Source organism: Mauremys mutica, chromosome 3 (assembly GCF_020497125.1).
Source record: "Mauremys mutica isolate MM-2020 ecotype Southern chromosome 3, ASM2049712v1, whole genome shotgun sequence".
NCBI lineage: Eukaryota > Metazoa > Chordata > Testudines > Geoemydidae > Mauremys > Mauremys mutica.
The window spans coordinates 56,496,479-56,521,025 of NC_059074.1; the positions used below are offsets into that span (position 1 = coordinate 56,496,479).

Sequence of the window (24,547 nt, forward strand, 5' to 3'; positions counted from 1 at the left end):
CTAGAAAACATGACCTATGAGGGAAGATTGAAAAAACTGGGTTTGTTTAGTCTGGAAAAAGGAAAACTGAGAGGGGACATAACAGTGTTCAAGTACATAAAAGATTATTACAAGGAGGAGGGTGAAAATTTGTTCCTGTTAAGCTCTGAGGATAGAACAAGAAGCAATGGGCTTAAATTGCAGCAAGGGAGATTGGATATTAAGAAAAACTTCCTCACTGTCAGGGTGGTTAAGCACTGGAATAAATTGCCCAGGGAGGTTGTGGAATCTCCATCACTGGAGGTTTTTAAGAAAAGGTTAGACAGACACCTGTCAGGAATGGTCTAACTATTACTTAGTCCTGCCTTGACTGCAGGGGACTGGACTAGATGACCTATTGAGATCCCTTCCAGTTCTACACTTCTATGATTCTACACTTAACCCAGAAGTTCAGTAGAGCTAATTGTGCTATTTCTCGTTATGCAATCAGATTATAGGAATTAATGTAGGTGCCATCATACTCCTAATTAGTGACTCCCATTAGTCTTAACTCACACTATTGTGCCAGAGATTTGGAATGGAAATCAAAGGTAGGTAATGCCAGCACTTCTTCAGCTCTTCTCTTGTAAAGAATCAATGAACTTCCATTTGTTTTGGGTGATGTCCACATTATAGACTCTGCTTAACAGTGACCCATGTCACTTCTTCTTTTCTTTGTTTCGTTGTTCTTTCTTGATATTTCCACTTGGATTCGTATATACACATAGATTACATATGGTTGTCATCTATTTATATTATGACCAGTGAGACCTCTGTCCATGTTGCATATACCTGACTATTCATGGGACTGAGGATTTACTGCTCAGTTTTATTTTGCTTTTTAAACTAGAAATTCATTTTCCAGTTCAGCTCCAAAGTAGAAATTCTGCTGCAAAATCATAAGTTATCCACTTAACTGAAGTTTGCATTGACTTGAACCCAGAATGTCAAATATATTTATCGTAATAGTTCTATTTTATTTATTTTTAATATATATGTGGTTACGTTTTGTACCTTACATCGTTCATTTCTATTGTGGAATATTTAGCATTTTAAGACCGTAATAATTTTTTTAAGCAGTTGGATGTTTTTTGTCTTTAAAATGTTTCTTTTTCTTCCACTCCTTCCTGATGTTACTATATTACATTTGGAGAAACAGTTTTCAGTCTATCAGGTTTTTCTTTTCTTGTAACAGTTTTACACGTTTTATTACATTGATATAGTCCAAATAAAAGTTTGTTGGTGAAACTATAACATTGTATTCATGTTCTGTTGAATTCACTGTGGTCCCTGTTCTTTGAGGAGCTAAGCAATTACAAGAAATGGAAAGTACTCAGCACCTTACAGGATTGCACCCTATTCTTAAACTATTTGGGTTTTTCAACGAAGTCGATCTATCTGTGGAAAACACAGGCCAGGTTCCACTTACTAAATAGCCCTGTTTTGTGGGTGAACAAACTAATCACCTTACATAAAAGTGCTGAGCTGTATTTCCAAAGAATTAAACTCCCTGGGGCAGATCCTTCACTGTTGACATCATGAGGGTATTAGAGTAGAGGACTTTAGCTGAGAGGCAATGTGGGCTATTGGACAGAGCACTTGGCTGTGATGCAGGAAACCTGGCTTCTATGCCTGGCTCTGCCAGTGTCCTGCTGTGACCTTGGGCAATTCACTTTGTCTATTTAGACTGTAAGCATTTGGGGGCAGGGACTCTCCTACTATCAGTGTGTATACAGTGCCTCAGCCCTGATCTTGGTTGGGTCCTTTAGGCCATACCATAATACTAGTAATAAATAATAATTCCAGCAGCACCTTAATTATTGTTCAGGTTGAGTTGTTCTTAAAGTAGGGATTCAACCTTTTAGTTATGTACTATGACAAATACAGTGTATTCTCTCCAAAGTTACATTTACTGAGTACAGAATTAATTTTTTTGAATACTTACAAGTAAATCTCTTGTTTTTAATTGTTTAATTGTTTTTAATGGATCCTTTATGAAACTCACATTCAATGTCAGACCTTTTTGTCCCAAAAGCTCACAGTAAGGCCACTATCTGACTACACAAGAGTAGCAGATACATGAAGCTTGAATACATTTTGTGCAATGGGTCATTTAAAAAAAATAGGATTAATTGGCTTTTTCCCATTATTCATCGTAACTTGAAGTTTCTCCTTCAGCAGAGGCAGAAGTCATCTCTTTCAGATCATCTCAAAATGGCTGCTCTCTCCCATTGTTCTCAATGGCACTAAGGCCACTGGCTGCCCCTATCAAAGCTGGCTGCTGCAGGAGAATGGAGGAGGATGCAGGAGGCAGTGCTGTTTGGGGAAAGGTGTTATGGCAATTTCACAGTTAATACCTCCTTCTCCTTTAAGGTCTTAACATCTTTTAAAATGTATTTCAAAATTTGCCAGGGGACAGCCAGCCAAACCTTCCATTGTTACTTACTTTTACATCCTTACAGATTCCCTATCCTGGTCCAGTCTAACTGTTGGAATTTATAGGAATAGGTGCTCCACAACAGACATGTTCATAAGTACCACCACACACACACAGAGCACAGGCTGTGGACCTGCTTGGGGCCATGAACCGATTTTGTGTACTTTTCTTCTTTTGTCCTTATTTTCTTCCCAAAGATACATCCTGTAACTGCCATATTGCTGTTGTAACACCAAGATCTTGGGCATTGCAACAGCCACCAAAACTAGAGAGTTCCTCTCCTCCTATTGTGATCTGCTTCAACCACTGCAGTGGTAATATTTTCATAGTTAGACAATACATTTCAGGTTAAGCATGTGCTTCAGTGCTGTGCTGGATCTGCCTCCACATCCTCTTGGTATGTGCCTGAAACAAGAAGTAACTGACTTTTCTGGAGGTGGGAAGGAGTTCTGGTTGCCATTGTTCTGGTAGGTATTAATTTCATTACTGCCCCTCAGAGGAATTACTCAGAAGTATGTTGCGCTTTAATGTACAGTCTCATCAAGCAAAAATGTTTCAAGTACTTTTTTTTCCCCAGGATTTCCCTCCCCTCTTCCCCAAAACACACTGATGATGTTTGTATTTTCTAGGCAAAACTTATAGCTTAGTTGACTGATCTCCCCGCCCCCCCCACACACACACCATCATTTTTATTTCCTGTCACAAAAATGTGAAGGGTTTGAGCATAAGCAAAAAAAGTGAAGAACTAGAAGACATTAATATTTATGGCACCTGTACCCAGGTATAGATTTTAAAATTATTTGGAAACTAATGTTAATGGGGGAGGAAGTATTAAATCAGGACAGTTTTATTTCTGTCTCAAGAGAGGACACTTTAGAGAAGTTATATATTCCAAAACACACAAACTTTAATTTACATGGTGGAGAGAAACAAAAATATCCACATGGCACATTTTTCTCTAGCAACAGAGCTGTAATAGAAAAGGGAAACAGGGATGTCTCTATGGGATAGACTGTACCTGAACTATTTCTTTGAACTGTGGTGTATATGACCATTCATACAAAAACATGCAAGGGGTTAAGAAACATTATTTATTTCTTCCTTTTGTACAACCAGAGATGTCACTTTAGACCTTTAAAATAAATAATCTCAAACTCATTTATTTCTGGCTATTAAAATTCCCTTCACAGTGGCTTCTTGCCTTCTTAGTTTGATTTCACATAGAAGGACCTGAGATGGAGCAGGCTTCATATAAAAGTAGGAACTCAACACAAATTGGAGACAAAAATGAAAACCGGCATTACGTATAGAGATTGTTGTACATGATGTACTCATGATAACCCAGTGATCACACATTTACAGAGATTTACAGCATACAAAGTATTCAGTGTGGCATGTTTTTACAGGAAGGGTCTGGCAGCCATGTTTGTACAATTTAAATCACAGTTATTGGAGACAGAGGCTTAGTATACATTGTACAACACAAACACATGGTGAAATGATTATAGCTGAGATGATCTGATTAGTTCAATTCAGCTCCATGGAATTTATTTTACAAGTGTATCAAAAAAAAATTAACAGCTACAACTGAGATAAACAAACCATTCTGTCTTTTTTATTTAGTTGATGGGAGGAAAAAGGAGAGGGGGAAGAAGTGACTGGGAAAGGGCTTTATTTTTTAAAAGAAATTGCTTTAGGACAACTGCCTTGTTGTCTCCAAGGGGGGAGAGAGAGCCAAAGGGTCTTGCCTGTGTAGTTTTGTAAGCACCACCATTCTAATTTTGGTTGCCTTTTGGTAAGAACGTACAAACAATGTGTTGAAGTATGTTCTATTGAAGCCTTGGATGCTAGGTTTCTCCTCGTTTGGCAGGTTTCTCCTCCATTTTTTTTATCGTCAGCTGTACGTGCAGAGAGTAAACTGATACTAACATGTCACAGCACTTGCATTGCACTTTCAAGGCCCTTTCACGTTCTTACCAGCAATCTGTCCAGCTTGCACTGTGCAAGACGCTGGCTCACAATATCCCGGAGGACCAGCAGGACCTGGAGGACCAGGTATTCCAGGCTGACCAGCCACTCCTGGTGGGCCTCGTTCACCGTCACGGCCTTCCCTTCCATAGCTGGGTTTGCCGGGTTCACCTGGAAGAATGAACATATATGTAAACAGAAGCACTACATGGCAGGTATAAAATGTGGATTGTTTTATTTAAAGTTTGGTTTTGTTCTTAAGTGACTGTGAAAATAGCTTTGTGGGGTTCCATGTTTACTCTGAGTTCTATATAAAATGTGTTCCCTTTACACATTAAAAGATGTTTCTCTATTAGCCATCCCTCCAAACTCAACCTGAGCTTGGTTGGGTTCTCACATATTACGAGCAATAAAGTTTCCATAGGCCAAATTCTCCCCACAGTTACCTCTGTCCAGCTCAACTGCCATCAATGGTGTTGCAGTGTTAATAATTAGAACTTAGTGAACAATTCTGTTGATGATGCACAAGAAGGATAGAATCCAGGCTGTTAACTTACTAGAGCTAACTGGAGTAAAAAGCACTAAAAAATTATTTTTGTCCTATAGTCAGATGTGACTCTCAATACACACAGGGAGCAGATCTGTTGAGTAACAAGGTGTGTTTTTATGTATTTCTCTTTAAATTGTCAATGAATTGATGAAATAATAAGCAATCTCTGTAAGTTTCTTCAAGTGGTACATTTATATTATATAAACTGAGGTTTTCAGACATCCCAAACATCTGTGTTTACTGTTATCCTTGTTACACAGAGAAGGACATTCATTAGCTTATATCCATACATATACTCAGAAATGTGCCGGAGAGAGAATTTGTTATATTGAAAATGAATGTATCTTTTCATTTAACCACTAGAGGGCAGTTGCGTTACATTTATGAGCATGAATCTGGGTTCTGGAATTCTGTGACACAACATGGCAATTAATGACCACAAAAGTAAAGGAGAACTGTAATTTGAAGCCCCCAAATTGTAAACAGAGGCTTTGAGGACTCCACTGTTGCTGATGGGTAGGATTCTTTCATTTTCTGTGGTTGTCATTATGGGAATTGCATATATGACATTTTTTGATTTACACACGCTGGTCCCAATACTGATCCCATTGAAACCAATGGGAGTTTTGTCATTGACTTCAATGATAACAGGATCAGGGCCAGGCCCATTTCTCTTACTATGATGATAATAATCCTTGTTCATGACAGTGTAACTGTTTATATATAATATAAAAATACAGACGTACAGCTGATTCCTTAACAAATGCCTGCACTTGAATTTTTTTCAAAATTACAATGTCAATTCCTCCCCCACCCTTCACCTTCCCCCCTTATATATTCCTCTTATCACTTCCATACACCCCTGAATATTTACCTGGAAGACCTGTTGTTCCAGGTAAGCCTTTGGGTCCTCTGCCTGGAAATCCTCTCTCCCCCTTTTCACCAGCTTCACCTGAGGTAAATTAGTGAAATGTCATTCACAGTCTGTGGAAAGCAGTTTTTTCTACCTCAAGGCATTTAACTATCAGGACAACTGACTCTTTGAGAAGGGGAGTTTAGCAGAGGACTCACTTGGTGAGGTGCAGAGCAAGCATGTCTGAGTGATGGCCTGACTTACATTCTTTGCAACTTCTGCTGGTGAAAGAGAAAAGCTTCCAAGCTACACAGAGCTCTTCTCCAGGTCTGTGTTGTTCGAAAGCTTGTCCCTCGCATCCAGAGTTGTTGGTCCAATAAAGGATATTACCTCACCCACCTTGTCTAATATCCTGAGACCAACTCAACTACAACAACACTGCAAACAACAATGAATTATATTCTTGTAAAAATTCAGTGTGGATTCAGCATATTACTATCCACAGCAGTTACACTTAAGGGCAGACACATTAAAAAAAACATTTTCCCTAAAATGACAATTGGATTATGCTATGTTTCATATAGTGCCACTTTGAGCATTGGCCTGCTAAACCCAGGGTTGTGAGTTCAATCCTTGAGGGGGCCACCTAGGGATCTGGGGCAAAATCAGTACTTGGTCCTGCTAGTGAAGGCAGGGGGCTGGACTTGATGACCCTTCAGGGTCCCTTCCAGTTCTAGGAGATAGGATATCTCCATTAATTATTATTAATCTAACTTGAGAGAGACTAGTCAAAAACAAAACATGAAGGACAAAACAGGCAAGCCATTTTGGGGGGAAGGCTGAAGTAGGTGGGCTACAAAGTACATTAGTTCTCAGGTGCTGGGTCCTGAGTGGGTTTGTGCATGACTGCTTTGGATGTCATGGCTCCACCTCCTAGAGCAGGAGAAAAAGAACCCCATTCTTATTAGAATGTTCTCTGACATCCAAACTGGGTATTATTAGGCACCTGAAAGAATAAGGAATGCTGCAGCTGGAGCTCCGGGCCCTTTTAAATCACCGCCGGAGCCCTGGGCGGCGGGGACCAGGCAGCGTGGATGGGCTGGCTGGGGGAGGCTGACCCCCCCCAACCCCTGCCCTTCCACTCGAGGCCCCACCCCTTCTGGGGGCCGGAGCCGGCCCCGTACCAGTAAGAATTTATTATTACTTTCACCCCTGAGTGGGAGCTTTAAAATCTTTGCTACTTTGGCCATCTGGATTAAATGCTGTCCACCCCATATAGAGTCACTGTAGAATGCTTTCATCCTCTTTTGAAGAGGCCGCCGCCTATGCAATCCCTTGGCATCCCGCAGCAGAGAGAAAGTTAGTAGTTTAACCCTTGAAGTATAAATCTAATAATGTTTGAGAAAGTTTAGAATAAAAACTAGAATGGTTTCTTTTCTTTTCATGGTCCTAACTCGCTACAGCCAGAATAGCCAATTATCACTTAGTTAGAAAGGGCACAGCAGAAGCTTCTTGGGAAGTCATTTGAGCTGATGCTGTTGAGATATCACACGTTTGAATATCCATTGAGGATGCCGAATGTGTGCTACAGGAGGAAGCTGCTATCTCCAAATTTCAGAGAAGATTACAGCTGCCCACGCCATTTGGAGATTAACCCTGTCCTGGTAATTACAGCAGCAGGGAGCCTTGATGTCACGTTACTCATATATATTTTAGTACTCCAAACTACTGCAAACTTTGGAATAGTGTTTATTGCCAGTTATAGACACGCCTCTCCTCTTTGCACTAAACTCCTTGAGTGTATCATTTACAGCTGCACCCTCTGACAATTTTCTTCCAGTTTTCTTTTTCTGACCTGCTTCAAAGTGGCTTTTGACTGAATTTCCATTTCTGGCTTCCTTCGTTCCACCAAAGTTGCTCTCACTAAAGACCTCCTCCCTCAGACCCAATCTTCTCAACCCTTGACACAGCTGATCACTCCTCACACACTCTCCTTCCAGATTTCCATTGCATTGTGCTCTCACCTCTCTGACTATTCTTTTAGCGTGCGCTTCCATGGATCCATAGTACTCGGTGACCCTGCTTGGATCTCATTTCTTTTCTCTTTTGACTCTCTTCCTGGATGACCTCTTCCAATCCCATGGATTCACCTCTCTGCAAATAGCTCCCAGCTATACTTTCCCAGTCCTCACTTTCCCCCCTGCATTCAGGACCGCGTCTTTGTATGTCTCTATAACCTCTCGGTCACCACTGTGCATTCAGATGGTAACACTGATTCTCAGAGCAGGGACCTGTTATTTGTTTGGCACAGTTTGCCTGCTGCAGAACACCATGTACCCTTAGTGCTAGAAGGCAGGGGCTATCACGTTCAGAGCCATACTGTGTATGTAGTTCAGATCAACAGCAGCATGCAGGGCCGCCCAGAGGATTCAGGGGGCCTGGGGTCTTCGGCGGTGGCGGGCCCCCGCCGCCAAATTGCCACCGAAGACCCAGAGCAGAAGAAGCTCCGGGGGCCCATGAGAGTTTTCCGGGGCCCCCGGAGTGAGTGAAGGACCCCACTCCAGGGCCCCCGAAAACTCTCATGGGGGCCCCTGTGGGGCCCAGGGCAAATTGCCCCACTTGCCCCCCCCTCCCCCGGGCGGCCCTGGCAACATGTAATTCTTCTGCGGAATCGTTTTTTCCTTGACAGCAGTTAAAAACTCTTTCCATCTTCCAAAGCCAAACTAGCAAGATCAGAAGCACTTAGTATTTATCTGTGTTTCTAAGGCACTGATCATCTTGGTGTCTAGGTGCCAGAATAGCTACAGACTGAAATGTCTCTGATAGCTCCTCCTTAGCAAGCAGCATCAACGTGCTCCTGCCAGTCCAGTTCTTTAGGTTGAACTGAAGCCTCTGCAGCAGCTTTCCCTGAACTCACCTCACTTTCCTACCCTAGTTCTCTTGCATTCAAGAGTGCAGAAGAATCACCCGGCCATTACATGCAAAGAAACCTTCCAGTAAGGGTTGGTCCAAAGCACAATTACTGACACATGTACCCAATTTCAGGTGATGGATGTTTTACAGCCTAAAAAACATTCTTTACTACAAAAACCCTTGCATGGGATAGGACGTATACTACCACTGAGCTATTTAGAAATGCACCCACACATTTACCAGAGGGTAACATGGAAGCATGGCATTATGGGAAGTTGCTTTTTCTAGTTGCTGTTTTTCATTTATTGTTTGTGCTTAAACTTTTCTTTCTTGTATTTTATAATTACATTTTTTAGCCAGGTGAAGAGTGTTCAGTATGTGAACCTTTGTGCCTCTATTTTTTTTCCAGCTTTTTAAGAAGAGAATGTGGGTGAGACTATATTATATATTCATAGATTCCTAGGCCAGAAGGGACCATTGTGATCATCTTGTCTGACCTCTTATATAACACAGGCCATAGAATTTCCTGAAAATAATTCCTTGAGCAATTCCTACATTAATGTAGCTGCAGATCTCTAGCACCACTGTAATTAAAGTTTGTGTTTTCCTTGTATACTGTACCTCTCATCAGGGTTTTATGATTTTGCTTTTGACAAAAACTAACACTCCAATCCTATTACCCAGAGGGTTTTGCAAGGGAACAGAATTTTTAAAAGGACACTGTTGCTGCCCTTATTCAAGAAGAAGAAAAAAAAACCCTGCTGGCTGGAAATAGAAATAAGTACTTTAGTTTTGCAGAAAATTTCCCCCAACCATCCTCTGAAGGCAAAGACCCCTGTCAGTCAGGAACAAAAAATTATTAATTTAGATTACATAAAGATTTTTAATACATTGGGTAAGCCAATTCCTTAACACAGATTTCACCTTTTCAAAGGATCAATAGATTTTGCAATGTACAGTGCAATGGTGCTGAATGTAGAATTTGTTTGATTATTATAGGAAAACAGTAAGGAAGATTTGTCCATCGATTGTAAGCTAAGAGATCTGATGGATTTAAAATGATAGGCTGATACTACCATAAAGTTTAATGAATAAGTCATGTTTGTTGATGAAACATGGCTGGTTTTACATTCAGAGGGTGTATCAGAAGACAAAGAGCACCATCTGTGTGAGCTGCAGGATGAACATACTGGAGGCATGGTAAAAACTAAGCAGATGTAAAGTGACGAGGTAAATAAAAGAGAGAAGACTGTAAGGCCCTGTCGTCACTAGGGGAAAAAATGTATTTTCCTGCTAGTTCTTCCTCCTACCGTTTATCTCAACTTACTAATGTATGAAAGGCCAAGCTGCCTTGTCCACCCTAGGATTTTACCATGTATTAGCTACCACTGGTGTGGACACACCCTGAGTGGGGGGGAAGAGAGATAGTAAATGGGTGTGAGGAGGATTCTAGGAATTAACTAGGAGGCAAGACCCTGCCATTTATTCATGATGGCCACAATTCAGAAGTCCATCCCTGATCAGCACAGTAGTTAAGCATGTGGTTAAGTGATTGGATGACTAGGGTTGGATTTAAGACCAAATGCTTTGCTGAATTGAGGCTTATGTGATCTTAGGCAAGTCATTTTGGGTCAGAGATTTAAAGGTATTTATGTGCCTAATGGGATTTTCAGAACCACCTAAGCATCTGGGTGTTAGGTGCCTCAATGCTTTTGAAAATCCCACTAGGCACCTAAATATTTTTTAAAATTTGGCCCTCTGCCCTTTATCTTTCTATGCCTCAGAGGGTATGTCTACACTGCAAAATACCACCAGCAGCAAATCTCAGAGGCCAGGTATACAGCCTAGGGCTCATGCTATGGCACTAAAAATAGCAATGAGGTGTTCCCAGTCGGGCTCTGAAATGGAGTGAGGAGGGTGGGTCACAGAGCCTGAGCTTGAGCCCAAGTGGGAACATATTCACTGCTATTTTTAGTGCCATATCTTTAGCCCCATGAGCCAGACTCCATAGACCTGGGCTCAGAGACTTGCTGCCACAGGGGGCTTTTTTGCAGTCTAGACATACCCAGAGACACTAGAACTCACAGCTTAGCAGGTTAAAGTAAACAATAACGAAAGAAAAATTAGAGACTTAAATTCAGCCACTTTGCCGGCAGAGAAAGGAGGTTACAGCATTAATCCTAAAATCAAAGTGCTCAAAGCTTTACGACCCAGATAACTCATGAGGCCATACTCTGTGTTGTTTAAATTAGTTCCTTTTAAGGTCACCATCACTTCAGTGTGATTTGATTCCATATTATAAGTAAGCACCTTACCAAAAAGCAGGCAGCATTTATGCTTCACAAATTAAAAAGCCTACTGCAGCTTCTCTTACCTTTTGGACCTTTAAAACCAATCTCACCAGGAGGACCTTTAAGACCTGGCAAACCACGGGATCCAATCTGTCCTGGGAAGCCGTTTTCACCAGGAGGCCCGGGAGCACCTGGTGGTCCAGGTCGACCTGGGAGACCTGTAGCACCAGATTCAGGCCTCCTAAGGCTGGCTGCTAGCTGAGCAAGTTGTTCTGTAAGAAAGAAACAGGAAGGGAGAAATTAAGAGACAGAGCCTATATTAGTTGAGCACTAAGTGGCTTTCCCAAGAGTGTAAAGAGCATTTTGTATTTGATTGTCACTAAGGGGAAAGGATAGCTGACCTACAGCAAATACAGTACCATGGAAGCTGTTAGAGAAGGATGACACACGTGACATCACACAATGTTTCTACAGGGCATTTTCCATAAGCCATGACACAGGAGGCTTTTGTGAGCCAGTGCTGTCAATAGCAAGCTGCTTGCTATATACGTATCCTACAAAGTAGTATCTTGTGCTTTTTGAACCTCATGCTCAAAACATTTTGTGGTTCAAAATCATCTAAATAAATTATATACATTGTAAAATGTATATATGTAAAATTAATAAAATAGAAAATAAGAGTGCCTCTTTAAAGGGTGGGTGGGTTTCAGTTTCACTGTAGTTAATGTTAGGATCTGGCCTCAAAAGAAAGGGCATATAAAGAATACCAAAATAAGGAAGAAATATATCATCCTACATATAACGCTAAGTCAAGACATGGCACATGAGGTAATTATAGAGAGCAGCTCCTAAACCCACATTTTCAGGGGAAAATACTCGAATTCGCCATGACAATGTGCATAAATTCAATTTGTAAGTGTGCATTAAATTTTTCTGCATGTTTCAGATGGTTACTTGTCTCATTAAAGTCAATGGCAAAGCTCTTTTGATTGTTATAGGAGTAGGATCAGCTCCTCAATGTTCCTTAGAATGGCCTCCACAGACTACTTCCTCTTCCTCCTTTTCTTTCAAGCCACTGCCATACTCATTCTAGTGGCAGTGGTCCCCTTTTCAGACTATTCAGTTCTCTTCTTCCGTCCAGAGATCCTCGCCTACATTTAACAGCCATTCCTAGGCACAGTCAGTCCCAATTCTGTGCCAGACAGTCTGTTTTTCTTGGCTAAACACATTCTTCTCAACAGGAAAGGAACAGAGAGATCCTAGAATGTGTAAGCACATGATTCCAGTAGGGACAGGAAGGTACTACAGTTGGGGGAGCCTGGGGAAAGCTGCACAGAAGGCAGGATACAATATGTAGGTGAGAGAGACATTTGGAGCATGAAGAGCTGGGCTTCAGGCAGTTGTCTTTAAACAAGGTGGGTTTCAGGAGCAATGTAGTTTGGATATGAATATTTGAAAAGTTTGAATGTTGTTTGGAGAGGTCTGAATGGGTACAATGGGACAATACCGATTTTTCCAGATCATTTTATTCATCACTAGCTGTGATGCCTGTAAGTATATGCTTCAAGTTCTAGGGCTGATCTCATTATAAGCCTCTTCCACAGCCCTGTATTTTCTGCCTTTCAAGAGAACACTTCTTTTAGAAAGGTCCTTTAATACTGGTAACGGACAGATCAAAATATTGTTTTGCTAGAGCAATCAAATCTGAAATGTAATAAGATAATATCCTGTTGGGCAGTTTCAAAAAAACCAGAGAATTTTCAAATTAAATAATAAAGAACAATGATGTCATCCCGGTAAGTGATAGCCTAATATCCAAAGGGCATCTTCTATTCTATGGCAGACATCTAATAATCTCTTTGGTGATTCTAAAAATGTTTAGACTCAAATCCCACCAAACAAATAGAGTTAGGGGATTGAATATTTGCCCATGATTTTCACTTTGACATGTCACTTAATCCTATAAGGCCCTACCAACTCTCTACATGTTTATATATATTGCAAGTGGATGGCTGAATGTTATAATTTAACAGTGAACAAGTACCAATGGCAAATCACATTTTCAGTGCAGGCAGTTACCATCATTTAAAGCATAGTGATTTCAGATTATGAGAAGTTTACTTTTTTCATAAAAACACTTTCCAGTCTCCAGTTACCATAGTAATAGCCAGGAACTTCAGGGAACTCTCTGCACAAAAGAACTGGCAATTCAATGGGCTGCAAAGGACTGTATGATAGATAAGAGATGTTCATTTTTCTGTAATATGGGTGGGATTGGCTGTCTCAGGTCCTCAAGCAGAGGCAATCCTCTCTGTATCCATCTCCCGATTTTGTACAAAAGTAGGAAGGCCCAGACAACCCCTTGGCACAGTTGTTCCCACCTGCAGGACACTCTGTGGGTCCTTAAACCTCGATAGGGAAAGCTGGGGCCTAGGCAGGAGTTGGTATGAGGGGATAAACATTGTCCTCTCCCAGATGTAAGGAGAGTCTGCAAAAAAAGATAATACAGGCTTTGGGGCAGCCGTGGCAGATGGTCTATGCAGTTGGCTACAAGGCTCTGCAGGGACCTGTGCCTGCTCCACATGGGAGGGCAGAGATAGTAACCCCTTCCCCAATGGGACCACAGTGGAAGGGAGGGAATCATGACAGTGATTTCTCCTGGGGGGCGGGGGTTCCCATGAGAGGCTGTTCTCCAGCTCTTGTTCTAAAATTCTTACCAATCAATATCCATTGTGGATAGAGAGCTAGATCCTCTCCTAAGATCTGGCTGCTTAAATAGCTGCCTGGGGATTCCTGTTACGTAAGGGGGATCCGCAGGACATGTAGAGCCAGCATAGTAGCTCTAACCCACCTCTCTTCCCCGGACTGGGGTGGGAGGATGGCATATCTGGGGAAAGGGAGAGTCTGAAGCACTGCTCTGCTCTGGCTATCCTTGGCTGATGGAAAAGTTCCATGGGGCTGTGAGCATCTGGGAGCAAGTCAGAGCAGCTCTGAGGCTGCTCTTATGCTGGGAGTGGGACCAGCCTCTAGTCAGCCACAGAATCAGGTTAGTGTAAAGGTGGCTTACAGCTGCCTTTCCTCCCCACCTCCACATTCAGGTCCTGCACTGTTAGACTGCAGCATCTGGCCCACAATGATGTTTTTTTTTCAAACCACAGTTTAATCCACTCTCCAATGTAATAAATAGAGATGCAAATTCCTAACATATAAACAGGTTTGGCAGAATCTGATTTTTATTTTCTTTATAACTTTGATGGATATCATCACTGGTTATTTTAATGTTGGGTTTTTTTCTATTTTTCTCAATTTAGATTTTCACAGTTGTGCAAATTATGGGATATAAGAATTTTTTGTCTATTTAAATTTTCACATTTGCAGGAATTTATGAAAGGGTCTGTTATATTAATTTTGATGGAATATATGGACCAAAGGTGTTAACATAATTTAGTTACTGTCTAACATTAAACAATGTAAACAAGGTTTGCGGTTTCATGCACAGAAACTTTAGCTTGCTTAGTACTATGGAAAACACACCACTTTTTTAACCTTTTATTAAAGATACAAAGAAGAAGGAAAAACAGTTAAAGTATTTGAAATGTAAAAGTATCAAGTAAGGCTTTTATTTTAACAACATTCCTTGTTCCCTTTTCCTTTAGCTGGAAGGAGTTTTCAGAAGGAAACCCCCTCTTATTTGACAGTCTCTTGGACGGTATCCAAGATTGTAGTAACCGGTTTTTGGAGAAAAGAAGAAATAAGTTGAGATGAGCAGCAGCAGCAGCAGCTCTTGCTCAAGTCTGATTTTATTTTATTCTAGGTGGTGTCTGGGATTTAGCTGGAGCCAGTAGAGGTGGCGATGTTATTTGGATTCCTTTTTTTGGCCTGGTTTGGGTAGGGAGTTTTTCAGGATTAGAATGACGAAGACCTAGGGTTCCAAGAAATGGCAGGGTGGCAGCAATGATGGTGAAGCTTGCTTCAGTAGTTTCCATCTTTTTTACCACAAAGTCTCTTTTTTTAAGGACCCAAAAAACGCAGTGATGGGTAGAATAGCCCATCCCCTCATTTTGTTTACCAATTAGGCCTACTTTATGACACACCAATTATTAATTTCTAGTGTTATATGTTTTGTTTTTACTAAGTATGATTTTAACATAGTATTTGAACCATATTAGTAGGCCCTTTTGTTAAGATTAATTCGGTCTTTCCTCTTTTCATCCCTTTTTTCATTATTTGTTGTTATAGGTTATTATGACATTTTATGAACTTTTACATACTTTTTACAGTAGAGTTACAATTAGGGTAAATTTTTAGGCCTAATTATTACAACAAGTCATATAATAATTATGTAATAACAATAGGTGGTAACATTCAAAAAGTTTAAGTTTTATAACCATTAAAACACACTATCAGTATCACATGTCACATATACCAAGTGAATATTCTTAAATCAAACTCCAATAAGTTCTCAAACAGCATTTTTTTAACTTTGCCTATCTGTAAATTTTGACATATTAGCAGTGGAAGTATTTTTGGTGGTTTGTGAAACTGACACTTACTGATAAAAAACAAATCTAATCCTTCCAAGTATACATATAAATGCAAATTCTCCCCTCAATGATGACAGTAATTAGCTTGACGTAAACCCCAAGACAGGCAGACTTATACCAGAGAACTCCATAGGGCTGCATGGGTTTAGGGGGGGAGGGGGCAGGATTTGACTCTACAAATATAATTTTAAATTGTTTTGGACACAATGAGCCTATTTGGCAATTGTTTTGTTTCTAAATGAACAGGGGGCCCAATACCGCTGGACTTAGTCCACAATTATTTGCATGAAAACAGTCTTTGCTTGATAAAGCCCCAGATTCTGCTTCCATTTAGTCCCTGCATCGGTCAACAGTATTGCAAGGGTGTAAGTGAGGAGAATGTTTCTTTTATCGGTTATTTTCATTGGAAAGCATTCAATCCAAGAAAGAGTACAATGATCTCATCCAAATTCTACTTTCTTTACTCCAGGGAGATCAAACTCATTCTGTATATAGGGACAAGTTCAATTTTTAATAAATGTTACAGCTTTAGAAGCACCCTTAGTCCACAGCTGAGCTCTGAAGACAGTACAGAGTTTGCATAATGATCAAGGGCACAGGATGGCCTTTGTGTAATAATTATATATTATCACAATTCTTTTCTCTTTGCTCAATAGCTTTTGTCACAGTTAATATCACTTAATGGAAAAATGTGCTCAACTTTAGGACCACTATTATTTCTGGTATTTATTTCTCTTCCTTCCCTTTCTCTATCCCCCTCCTTTGTGTCATCTCTTTTCTTCCCTTTGCATTTTCTTCCTTGCAGCAATTCCTGCTTTCCAACGTGCTGTACTCCCACTCCTCCCTTATTCTTTCTGCTAAAATGATCAGCAATCAAATAGTTAATGGTGACATTTAAAATGTCGTCATCAGGCTTTTGATGGAACACCCCCCTAAAATAAATGAAACAGGAGTGATTGTTCCAGGTTCTCTGTGGGCTTTGGGTTAAACTTGCTTCACACTGGAAGATTATCTTTGCAACTAGGAGGGCTAGAATCGTACTTTAAAAAAAATCAAAGCTTAGATTCTGCAGAATCTGAATATGTCAAATGGATCACACTAATACATCAAGAAGGCTGGATCCAACCAGCGCACTAGTGTTTGACATCCCTGCTTTAAATGCACAAGAAAGATTAAACATTGCAATTATTTACCTTGCATGACTCTCATGCAGACCTGTTTAATGTGCTGATCTGTTGGCTCTCTACCCTGGGATAAAAATATTTAATAGCAGTTAATATACAGTAGTTATTTATAAAATGAGAATGCAATTAAGACTCTGGCTGGCTGATGATAAAAGTTCCAGGTCTTCAACCTTACACATGTGACTAGTCCCATTGAAGTCAATGGGAGTATCAGTGTATGGACCACTTTTGTGATCTTGATACACACACATACCACAGGAATGTATGCAGTATAAGAACATGAATAGAAAAAGTCAGGCTGCAGACTGAGTACCATAGGTTCCAGCTATTCAGATATGTGACATTACTACATTGTAGCTAATTGTCACATGAATCATAGTAATATGGGGCTGGAAGGGACCTTGAGAAGACAAGTCCATCCCCTGCACTAGGGCAGGACCAGATAAACCTACACCATCCCTGACAAGTGTCTGTCCAATTTTAAAACCTCCAATGATGGGAATTCCACTATCTCCCTTAGAAGCCTGATCCAGAAATTAAATTCCGTTAGAGTTAGAAAGTTTTCCTAATATCTAACCTAAATCTCCCTTGCTTCAGATTAAGCCCATTACTTCTTGTCCCACCTTCAATGGACATGGAGAACAATTGATCACAGTGCTCTTTATTACAGCCCTTAACATATTTGAAGACTTCTCAGATTCCCCCTCCCTCGGTCCTCTTTTCTCAAAACTAAATATGCCCAATTTGTTTTAACCTTTCTTCGCAGGCCAGGTTTTCTAAATCTTATCGGTTTTGTTGCTGTCTTTTGGATTCTCTCCAATTTGTCCACATCTCTCTTAAATGTGGAACCCAGAATTGGACATAGCACTCCATCTGATCCTTCACCAGTGCCAAGTAGATTGGGACAGTTACCTCCCGTGTCTTACATATGACCCTCCTGTTAAAACACCCTAGAATATTAGCCTTTTTCATCATCGCATCACACTGTTGACTCATATTCAATTTGTGAACCACTCTAGCCCCCAGATTCGTTTCAGTAGTGCTACCACCTACAAAGAAAGAATGTATTCCAGAATGTGTGGGGTGTTTGAAGTCACCTTGGCTTCATGCGCATGTCCCTAACCCACCAGCAGCAAACACATCTCCGTTATAACTGCATACCTTGTTGTATGTGGTGTTTGAGAGACAGAAAAATCTGTGTAACATAAAAATAACACTTACTGCTGGACCCTGGCTGCCAGGCAGACCTGGAGCACCTTGTTCACCTTGCAAACCGCGAGGTCCAGGTGAGCCTCGTAGCCCTTCTGTGCCAGGCAGTCCACGACTTCCTTCAGGTCCACGAAGGCCAGGCTCACCAGGGTTACCAACCTACAAATGAGAGACAGTGACTTTGTATGACTGCATTTTTGCAATACAAGCTATACACTATGTTTCTGCAGTACCAGATATGCTGTGTGCAATGCCTACGCTTTCACATTGCTTACTATGAAAGATGAGGTCACCTCTGTCAAATTCTGTTGGCTATTGTTTGACTCTGCTTTTTTTAAAGAAAAATATCCTTTCTGTTACAAAGGGAATAGCATGAGGGAAGGGATGCACTAAAATCTGAAATAAATGAAGGGTTGGTTAGTGGATTATAAAACTTTCTATTATATGTATCAGCCCACATTATTTTAAGAGCTGGATGCTCCTCTGTGCAGGGTGAACCTGCATAGGGAAGTTGAAACTCTATGGGTGAAATCCTGGCCCCATTGAAGTCAATGGCAAAACTCCTTTTGACCCCAATAGGATTAGGATTTTATTTCTTGTGTTTAAACTCTCCTATAATTTTTTTCTGATTCTTCCTTCACAGATCAGGGGTGGATCTTCAGAGACAAGGGGCTTGTGTATGGAGACATTAGGCCTTCACATTGTCACTTGTTTCCCCCAATGTCTTGCCTCCAATGAGATCCCTTCATCTGCATCTGTCCCTAGAACAGCAGAAAGGAGGTAAGCATTGTAACTTACTGCAGACTTTCTCTGCAGTAACTGGCACCACATTCCTCCATAGGAAGGAAAATCCCACAGAGAGCTCTCATCCCTTCCTACCCCATGGACTCCCAAGGAGGAGCCTCTGCAGTGTCAGGGAAGGAAGGGGAACGTACCATTGTGCTGGCACTGCCCTTTCTGTGGTAGCCAAGCTCAGCTCGGTGAGTACAGGCTACTGTAGTAGGATCCTGTGAAACCCACATGTAAGGATGAAAGGTCCCCAGACTAGCCACACTGCACAGAAAGACAAGTAATGTGCTTTTTAGGAGGGGAACATTCAATCATCCAAGGATTTGTTCTCTTTGTGCCAGGGCAGAGCCACTGAATCAAGCACACATGGTGTTCTGAGGACTTCAGCATCTTCAGCTGGGGGAACAATTATTTCCCCTGACAATGCAGCCCATAAACTGATTGGAAAGAAAGACTTGTTAAACAAGCCCTTTACTGCCACTTGACACCTCCACAATGCTATATTACTTATTCAGAGTCCCTGAAGCAGAACTAATTTTTTTATTAAGCCTTTGCACAAATCCTATAATATTAAATATTTAAAAGTAGCCTACAAACCAAAAAGGCCATAAACTAAGGCAGATTGAAGCATCCCATTTTGTAATCTATAACAATAAATATTAGATACGCTGAAGAAAAGTAATCAAAGTGCATTTAAGCTGCAGCCTCATGACTATAAGGAAGAAGCTTTACTGCAATCATTTAGCTTTTCAAAGAAACAGAAATTAAGCAGGTTTCAGAGTAGCAGCCGCGTTAGTCTGTATCCGCAAAAAGAACAGGAGTACTTGTGGCACCTTAAAGGCTAACAAATTTATTTTAGCATGAGCTTTCGTGAGCTACAGCTCACTTCTTCGGATGCATAGAATGCAACACACAGACAGGAGATATTTATACATACAGAGAACATGAAAAGGTGGAAGTATGCATACTTCTACCTTTTCATGTTCTCTGTATGTATAAATATCTCCTGTCTGTGTGTTCCATTCTATGCATCCGAAGAAGTGAGCTGTAGCTCACGAAAGCTCATGCTAAAATAAATTTGTTAGTCTTTAAGGTGCCACAAGTACTCCTGTTCTTTTTGAGAAATTAAGCAGTCAGTGTTAATGGCCACAGCTCTTTACACTCACTGAATGAAAAGGTGCAAGGATCTTGCAATCCCCATCTTTGCAGCTAAGTAAAAGCTGCATTTGTTTAATAAGAAAGTCTGGCTTGCAAGTCTGTCAAGGTTCTTGCATTCTTCCATCTCAGCCACCTGAGCTGCAGGAAGGCAGTAGGCATTTTCCTGAAATTTTGTCTTCTGATCACATGGGGCTGCTGTGGTGTCTGCTGGTCAGGCAGCCAAGTGCTTCCTGGCTTGTTGCTCCCTCTGCTGAGCACAGCTAGGAAGGAGCAGTGAGAAGAGGAGGTAGTAGCAGCACAAGGACAAAGTGAGGAACCCAACACTGGCTCCTGCATCCTCCTGCAGCTGCAACAGCCTCCCCCACCACGTTGCCCCAGCTAACTTCTCCTAAGCAGGGCCGGCTCCAGGCACCAGCTTATCAAGCAGGTGCTTGGGGCGGCAACTCCGGAGCGGGGCGGCACTTTCAGGAATTCGGCAGCAATTCGGCGGAGGGTCACTCACTCCTGCTGGGAGCGAAGGACCTCCCGCTGAATTGCCGCAGATTGCGATCGCGGGGTTTTTTTTGTTTTTGTTTTGTTTTGTTTTTGGCTGCTTGGGGCGACAAAACCCCTGGAGCTGGCCCTGCTCCTAAGCACCCACCAGCAGTTACCTAACTCTAGCTGCCCCAGCAGCTACCTATCCAGCTACCCAGCACAACCTTCCCATGTATGGGGTCTCAGCCTGGGCTCCAGCCCAAGCTCAAAGATTTATACAGCCATTTTTTGCCCTGAGGCTGGAGCCCCTTAGGCCCAGGTCAGCTGACCTATGCCAGCCGCAGCCATGCCATGCATTATTTACTGCAGTGTAGATGCACCCTCTGTGTCTCAGAAAACCATATATGAGCCTAGATCAGGGGTTCTCAAACTGGGTGTCGGGACCCCTCAGGGGGTCGTGAGGTTATTACATGGGGAGTTGCGAGCTGTCAGCCTCCACCCCAAACCTCACTTTGCCTCTGGCATTTATAATGGTGGTAAATATATAAAAAAGGGTTTTTAATTTATAAGGGGGGGGTCGCACTCAGAGACTTGCTGTGTGAAAGGGGTCGCCAGTACAAACGTTTGAGAATCACTGGCCTAGATCAATCGATGCTTGCAGAGTGGCAGAGAAGGAACCAGAAGAGTTGCTTTCTATGTCTTTTTAAATAGGTTACTGGAGTCAGCGGTGACATAACCATCATGGGACATATAGCCTTACCTGAAGAGTTCTGTATTCCTGAATTTAGTGGTGAATAATAAACCATTCCACTGACACAGATTAATCAGCATCCATTTTAGGTATGTATATAAGACATTTTTTGATGCACAACTTTTAAAAGTATATTCATATTCAAATTTCAGGCCAAGTTCTGTCCTAATTTGTACCATGCGCAATCCTACTGGAAGAGGGGCCCCAGAAGCTACCCCTAGTAACAAGACAACTGACTTCACCCCACCCCCTCCGTCTGACCTCCCTCTCTTTTCCAGATGCCTAATACTCCTCTAATGACAGAACTTCTGACTGCCTTCCAGCTGCCAATCCCTGCAGACCCATCGCCTGGCAACTGCAACAGCATAAGTATGTGCTATCAGTTAATATGAAATTCTGCATGAACGTGATATTCTCTGACAGTATGGAACTGGGGGAAAGTTTTGATGGATTTTTTTGTAGTGAAGTACATATGAATATGCAGGCTCCAGTCTTGCAAACACTAACACATTTGCTAAACTGAATGCACATGAATCAATTGGACTGCTCATATGCTCAGAGTTAAGCATGTGTGTAAATGTTTGCAGGATTAGGGCCTCAGACCCTGATTCTAAAATTTGCTGTACACAGTCAGCCCCTTGAGCCCACACGGAGGGCCAAGGAGATCAGGCAGAAGAGTGTGAGAAGATCGGGGAATGGGGGGTTGATATTTTGTTTACCTCATTTGGGTTCAGCCTGGGCACAGAACTCTAACTTGCACACACGTTGCAGGGGCCTTAGGCTTGGTCTACACTTTAAAGTTTTACCAACATAGCTATGTTGGTTTGGAGTATGAAAAAAATCACACACACACCCCCAAACATAGCAGGTCCTAGTGTAGAGGCACCAGCAAAAAAAGTCTTTAGTCTGGGGAACTGGAATAAGCTACACCAGCAAAAGCACTCATTTGCCAGTATAAGCTGTGTCTCCCCCAAGGGGAGGATGGAAGGAAGGGGGTTGCCGGTATATCTATATGGTCATATGGAATATGGGCAAACACTTTTTAGTGGAGTGCAGGCCTTAGACTATAAACTCTTCAGGTCAGGGACGGTCTCTCACTCATGTGTTTGTGAAGCACTGAGCACAATGAGGCCCTGACCTGACTGGGGCCTCTGGGTGCTCCTACAATAAAAATAATAAATAAATAAATACCTAAGCACTTTAGGCATCCACAAATCTATCAAAAACAGGGAACTTCCCAACTCAAGGGGATACCGACAAATGTGGTAAATTACCCGTATGTGATCTCTGTTAAACCCACAAGATGGAGCTATCTTAAAGGCTACTGGACTTGCACAAAGGAAATCCAGCAAGTAGCCTTTAACATGTTTATTACAAACCCTCTCTCAATCCTGAAGACTCTGCATTGCCCCAGTCTCTCTTTGTCACTGTATCTGACCAATTGCCAAGTTTATCTCTCCCTGTATGGCTACACTTGAGATTTGCAGTGCTGGTGGAGGCTTTCCAGCGCTGTAATTAGTAACTGTCCATACCTGCAGGGCACATCCAGCGCTGCAACTCCCTGGCTGCAGCGCTGGCCGTACACCTGGGTCTGCTTGGGGTATAAGGATTGCAGCGCTGGTGCTACAGCGCTGCTCGTAAAGTGTGGCCACACACCAGCACTGTTATTGGCCTCCAGGGTATTAGGAGATATCCCAGAATGCTTTTAACTAAATTACTCCCTTTGTTTTGTTATGCTGCCTCTCTTTGTTTTGTTGTGAACTCGGGGCTCCGGGAGCTGCTTATCTAAAAAACAAACAAAACTCCTGTTTGCCGTGATCAATCTGTAACTGACTGAACAATCAAATGAGATAAACCCACTACCTTGCTGTGAATGAGGCAGGCAGGGGGATCCGAGTGTTTGCTTGACGAGAGAAACAGCGGGGGTGGGGCGGAGAAAGGGAGTCCGTTGGAGCAGCTGCTTATCTGGTCTGCAGGCTGTTTGCAGTTAAGAGTAAGGGGTCGGGAAAATTTTCTGATTTTGCAAGGCAGGGAGCTGATACACAGTGTCGGCTTCAAAAATCCACTCTCTCTCTCTCCCCCGGTCCCTGTCACACTGCACCCCACCCCCCTTTTTTTGAAAAGCACGTTGCTGCCACTTGAACGCTGGGATAGCTGCCCATAATGCATCACTCCCAACAGCGCTGCCAATGCTGCAAATGTGGCCACACTGCAGCGCTGGTAGCTGTGAGTGTGGCCACACACCAGCGCTTTCCCTACACAGCTGGATGACCAGCGCTGTAACTCCCAGCGCTGCAACTCTCAAGTGTAGCCATACCCTCCATTGCGGGACCACTCACCAAGATGATCAGTCTAGGGCCACAGTAAGGGAACAGTGTGATTTTAGGCAGCAGTCCTTAGAACAGGGGTTCTCAAACTGGGGGTCCGAACCCCTCAGGGGGTCATGAAGTTATTACATGGGGGGGTCACGAGCTGTCAGCCTCCATCAGGGCCGCCCAGAGGATTCCGGGGGCCTGAGGCAAAGCGGGGGAGCTGTGGTGCTTGTACTCACCCGGCAGCGGTCCGGATCTTCGGCGGCATTTCGGCAGCAGGGGCCCTTCAGTCGCTCCACATCTTCGGCAGCACTGAAGGGCCCCCTGCCGCTGAAATGCCGCCAAAGACCCGGACCGCCGCCGGGCCAGGACTTGCGGGGCCTGGGGAAAATTGCCCCACTTGCCGCCACCCGCGCCCCCCCCCCCCCGGGCGACCCTGGCCTCCACCCCAAACCCCACTTTGCCTCCAGCATTTATAATGGTGTTAAATATATAAACAAGTGTTTTTCATTTATAAGGGGGGGGTCGCACTCAGAGGCTTGCTCTCTGAAAGGGATCACCCATACAATAGTTTGAGACCCACTGCCTTGGAAGATCTCATGTTTCATTTATTCCATTAAAGCTCCTGATCAGTAGTGTACAACTTCTATTGCTTGCTAGAAGGCTTTCTCAGACCCATGATTCCACCTTCCATTGAGAATTCTGGAAGAGCTTTTCTTTGTAGCATCCATCCTCAGTTTCTCATGGTAAGAACAGTTATTGTCACAGACCAAACCCTCAGCTACAGTAATACTCCCAACCTTGGATGATCCAAAAATGAAGGATCAAGATGAAATCTCCTATTCTTTTTCCTCTATGGTACATAAGGTGCTTCTGCTAGGCTTCCCCGTCAGCCCACTATCTTTAATTTCAGGATAATGTAGTACATGGGATTGGTACCAGAAATAATTTTGTTTTTAAAGACATTATAACCCAAAGCCAGAACTGTCATAGAAGAAAGACTATATACTGTCTGCAGGACACTGTGTTGCCAGTGCTTTTATACAATATCACTCACTCTCCAAACTGACATAGCCACCAGTCATATCCTAATATA

The 24,547-nt window shown here is 42.3% G+C and overlaps 1 protein-coding gene across 1 annotated transcript in view; it reads right to left on the bottom strand.

Annotated features, from left to right (window-relative positions):
• Positions 1–3,407: 3,407 nt before the first annotated feature.
• COL9A1 (collagen type IX alpha 1 chain) overlaps positions 3,408–24,547 on the bottom strand; it is a 102,462-nt gene continuing 81,322 nt past the window's right edge. The window contains exons 34-38 of the mRNA XM_045010285.1: positions 17,980–18,126; positions 16,768–16,822; positions 11,114–11,302; positions 5,848–5,925; positions 3,408–4,594 (exon numbers count right to left, since the gene is read on the bottom strand). Of these exons, the coding sequence (XP_044866220.1) occupies positions 4,410–4,594; positions 5,848–5,925; positions 11,114–11,302; positions 16,768–16,822; positions 17,980–18,126 (654 nt within the window). The 3' untranslated portion in view covers positions 3,408–4,409. The remainder of the gene's footprint in view (positions 4,595–5,847; positions 5,926–11,113; positions 11,303–16,767; positions 16,823–17,979; positions 18,127–24,547) is intronic.